General features: G+C 48.5%; 1 protein-coding gene across 5 annotated transcripts in view; it reads left to right on the top strand.

Annotated features, from left to right (window-relative positions):
• Positions 1 to 4,051, top strand: part of pkn1b (protein kinase N1b) — a 30,324-nt gene that overhangs the window by 13,939 nt on the left and 12,334 nt on the right. For 4 of the 5 annotated variants that reach the window (XM_017416753.3, XM_017416752.3, XM_017416751.3 and 1 more), the window contains exons 2-4: positions 1,489 to 1,789; positions 2,868 to 3,007; positions 3,084 to 3,204. In XM_017416753.3, the coding sequence (XP_017272242.1) occupies positions 1,489 to 1,789; positions 2,868 to 3,007; positions 3,084 to 3,204 (562 nt within the window). The remainder of the gene's footprint in view (positions 1 to 1,488; positions 1,790 to 2,867; positions 3,008 to 3,083; positions 3,205 to 4,051) is intronic. The other variant, XM_037978853.1, reaches the window with a different exon arrangement.

The following is a 4,051-nucleotide window of genomic DNA, read 5'->3' as shown; positions in this document are numbered from 1 at the left end:
GGGGGGGGGGGGGGGGGGTGCAGTGGTTGTCTGAGCGTGGCCCAGTTTTAAAGAGCTGTCAGTAGTTTGATGAATAAAATGTGACTCTTTCCTCTTTTTTTCCATGCAAGAACAACAAATACAAACATTTCAGGGTGCAATTGGAATGCTGACACAATTAAAGGCCTAGCATTATCAAAATCATCTGATGGTGTGAAATGCGTTGTATGCTTTTGGGCGCACGTTTAAAATCGTGTCATGTGAGAGGTCGTGCTCGGAGTATGCGTTGTGAGTGACTCTCAGCTACGACCACTGCAAATTTTAGCTCACTAAATGTAAAACCGACCGAGTTATAGCCATTTTAGTGTTCGCTAAGGTCGATTAGCTGTGGCAGCCATCTTGAGTCGACTCGGCTCCAGAAGTTAATCAGCTGTAGACGTACATCAAGTGATAACTTCCTGAAAGTTTTAGCAAAATCTTTGCAGGGCTTCGTAAGATATTTTGCTAACAGACAAACAGTGACGTGGTGTGTAAAATTGATGAGCAGTCATTATCTTACCTGTCGCAGATGGCTCTTGAAATGGCCTCAGCTGGGGAAGGTAAAGTCTGATGGGACCGGAGAGCGAACAGGTAGTCCGATCAGGACCAGCACTAAAGTGGATCGCTGCCATTTTAAAACAAATAAACTCTGTTTCAAAGAGCTTTACGACACTGTCACCGTTAGCAGCAGCAGCTAGCTGTAGCACTTCTGGTTCAGTCTGAGTTCAGCTCTGGCGTAATATTCCTGCTAAAATGATCCCGTGGCGACTTGTTTTTATTGGACCGCTGCCTTTTTTTTTTTTTTTGGGTGGTGTTTTATGACAGAACTTGTTCCGTTTCCAAATTCTCCGATCCCAAGAAGAAGAAAAACTGAAGCCGGGTCGCGTAACTGTAAATCAAAGTGGGCACGAATAAAACGCAGCGGCCGAATGTGTTTACTTTGGGTCCTGTTTTTTTGTTTTGTTTGTTTGGAGGACGTGTTTGCTCGTTCACTCCCACGCCAGGCGAGGCCAAGATCGATTTCGGCCCGCGTTAACGCTGCTCTAATCCGCTGGAATCTCGTTAGCGTTGATCGGGGGGGAGGGAGCTGACGTGAGCACTGAAGCGCCGCCGCCTCGGCCTGGAGACGACCTCGCAGTGTGCCGGGCTTTTCGCCTCCCGTTTCCTCCCTCTGGCTGCAGGTTGGAGCCCGCTCCGGATGATGATGCGTTTCAGTCCAGCGGCTCTCAAACCTCATGACCCCCGATCATAATACTTCCCCTACCATGGTCCTGGCATTTTGAGACATGTTGCCATTAAATTCAAATGTATTTGTTTGTTTTTAAAAAAAATAAAATGTGCGTTTTTAGATGTTTACGGCTCATCCCGTTCTGTTTTTCTTTCAATCTGACACGACTCGACCCGTCCCTCCGTGGCCTCTCTGTTAACCGCCGCTCTCTCCCCCCTCTCCTTTGTCCTCCCCCTCCTCAGGCCAACGCCGACGGGCTGTCGGTGCTCCAGCAGCTCGGCCTGGACCAGAACTCGGACTTCTCGGACAGCGGCGTGCAGCAGCGCCTGGATGAACACCGCGAGCGGATCCGCAGGGAGATCCGCAAGGAGCTGAAGATCAAGGAGGGCGCGGAGAACCTGCGCAGGGCCACAGCGGACAAGAGGAGCGCCCAGCAGGTGGACTCGCAGATCCGCGGCTCCAAGCGCAAGCTGGAGGCGCTGCAGGCTCAGCTGCAGGAGCTGGACGCGCACATTGTGGTGAAAGGGCCCGACGACAACAAAGGTAGCGTTTGTGCCCCGGGAAGAGGCGCGGGTACGAAATAAGAGCTTATTTTTTTAAAAACTGGTACCTCAAACACGGCCACGCGGCTGAAAACCCACCTTTGTTTTTTATTTTTTTGGTTTTTCCCTCACAATTTAAAAGCTCCAAACAGGCTCCGCCCGTCGCAGCCCCATAACGATCGTCCCAGGTAGATTTCTCGTAAACGCTTCGAGCTGTTTTGCCCATGTTTTGTCAATTTATTCTCCCTTCACAGGTTTGTTTCATCGCAGTAAAAAGGTCACGATTACAGATCCTAGAACACATTGATTTTTTCAGTCCCTCTTAGCATAAAATGAGCTAATATTAATAAAATCTTCTATATTATTAGCTAAAATAAAAGCCGTCATTTCAGCTGTCAGTAAGCTTCATGCAGTCCTGGTGATCTGAGGCTAAAGGTTTATCAGCAAATAATTAATAATAATTATTAATTAATAATAATCTTACCTGTTTTAGACCGCTTTTAAGTTCAGAGTTATTTGAACTCGGAACGATCTGATGAGCTAACGGCTAGTCCAACCAGGACTAAAGAGGATCGGTGCCGTCCGATCTCAGAGGCTAACACAAAAAGGCTATTTTGTGACCCTTTTTTTTTTACGTTTGCAGGCAATTAAATTATTATTATGATATTCCTGCCAGAATATGATACAGCCGGCTGCCGCTGCCTCTGTTTGCTCTCGTAAAGAACCGTAAACGTTATGTTTATAGTTCTATGTGAGACTGACAGCTATTTAAAGGTCCATAAAATAATGTTTGCGTGAAGTTTTATGAGATTTTTGATTTGGAGTTTTAAATCAGCAGCTGAAATCCCTGAGATGGAACTGTTCAGCCATTAAAGTGTTAATTATATTGTTTAAATTAAAACATCCATCCATACAGGCCAATAAAGTCCTTTTTTAAATGGCTTCCAGGTTGAAACAAAACAGAGAGGACTCAAACGGGGGGTGAATACTTGAGTTGTACTTCTAGCTACAGCTACAACGTAACCCGACCTCTTCTTTTTGTTTTTGTTTGTTGTTTGTTGTTTGTTTGTTTGGCTCAGATGCCACCAAGTCTCCCGGCTCGGTCAACCGGACCAGTCAGCACCGAATCGCGGCCCTGGAGCGGCAGCTGAACATCGAGGTGAAGGTCAAGCAGGGAGCCGAGAACATGATCCCCATTTACTCCAGCGGGGGAACCAAGGTGGCTCGCCCGGCCCGCCCGTCAGCCCGGCTTTAAACGAACTGATATAAACATTAATTATTCAAACTCTTCGCAGGACAAGAAGCTCCTTCAGACGGCTCAGCAGATGCTGCAGGACAGCAAGACGAAGATCGACATCATCCGCATGCAGATCCGAAAGGCCATGCAGGCCGACGAGCAGCCGGACGACAGTCAGAGTGAATGCTTTTATTTTTTATTTGTTTTGTTTGATCTCCGTCCTCCCTTTCATCCCACCTGTCGACCTTTGGGCCCCCCCCCGCATATTTGATGATGTAATCGATCGGCTCCGCCCTTCAGAGCTCCCCCATTACGCCCCCTCTCCCCTCTCCTTATTGATGTTCCTCCATCCCCTTGATGTTGGCCAACAGCTAAAAGCCCGGCTTCATTTAGCCGAGGTTAGAGAGGAGGTGGGACAGACTCGGGACTCAGGACGAGGACTGGGACAAACATGGAACGCCCAGAGACTGAACCACGCTCATCTTATGATGAGACGAAGTTATCCATCCATCTTCTTTACCCACCTCCGGGTCGCTGCCTGTCTCCAGCAGTCACCGTGCGAGAGTCGGGGGACACCCTGGACAGGTCGCGAGTCCATCACAGGGACACATGGAGACAAACGAGACAAGCAACCATTCACTCATTCATGTTTTTGGTAATCCCACCTGAGCAGAGGGAGATCATGTAAGAACGGCCTCAGGTCAGGAAGCAAACCTGTGACCTTCTTGCTGGGAGGCGACAGCTCTAACCACTGCTCCACTGTGCCGCCCCGGTTTTAGTCAGATTTTGAGTAATCCCAAGCCACCCGTTAGCGCTCAGAGTCCGTGTTGAGGGGGAGTCTCAGCCACTGCCACAGGAAACTGTAGCTTAAAACCTCTAAAACTGACCGAGTCGTAACCATTTTTTGGCCATCTTGACTCCGTTTATCTCCGAAACCTGATCAGCTGTGGACGTACATCCAGTGATTACTCTCTGATAGGCTCACTCAAACGTGTCCAGGTATTTAGCTAACAGATGGACCCCCCC

Source organism: Kryptolebias marmoratus, linkage group LG12 (genome assembly GCF_001649575.2).
Source record: "Kryptolebias marmoratus isolate JLee-2015 linkage group LG12, ASM164957v2, whole genome shotgun sequence".
Classification (NCBI taxonomy): domain Eukaryota; kingdom Metazoa; phylum Chordata; class Actinopteri; order Cyprinodontiformes; family Rivulidae; genus Kryptolebias; species Kryptolebias marmoratus.
Note: the sequence above shows the minus strand (reverse complement) of the source record. Positions and strands in the feature narration are given on the sequence as shown.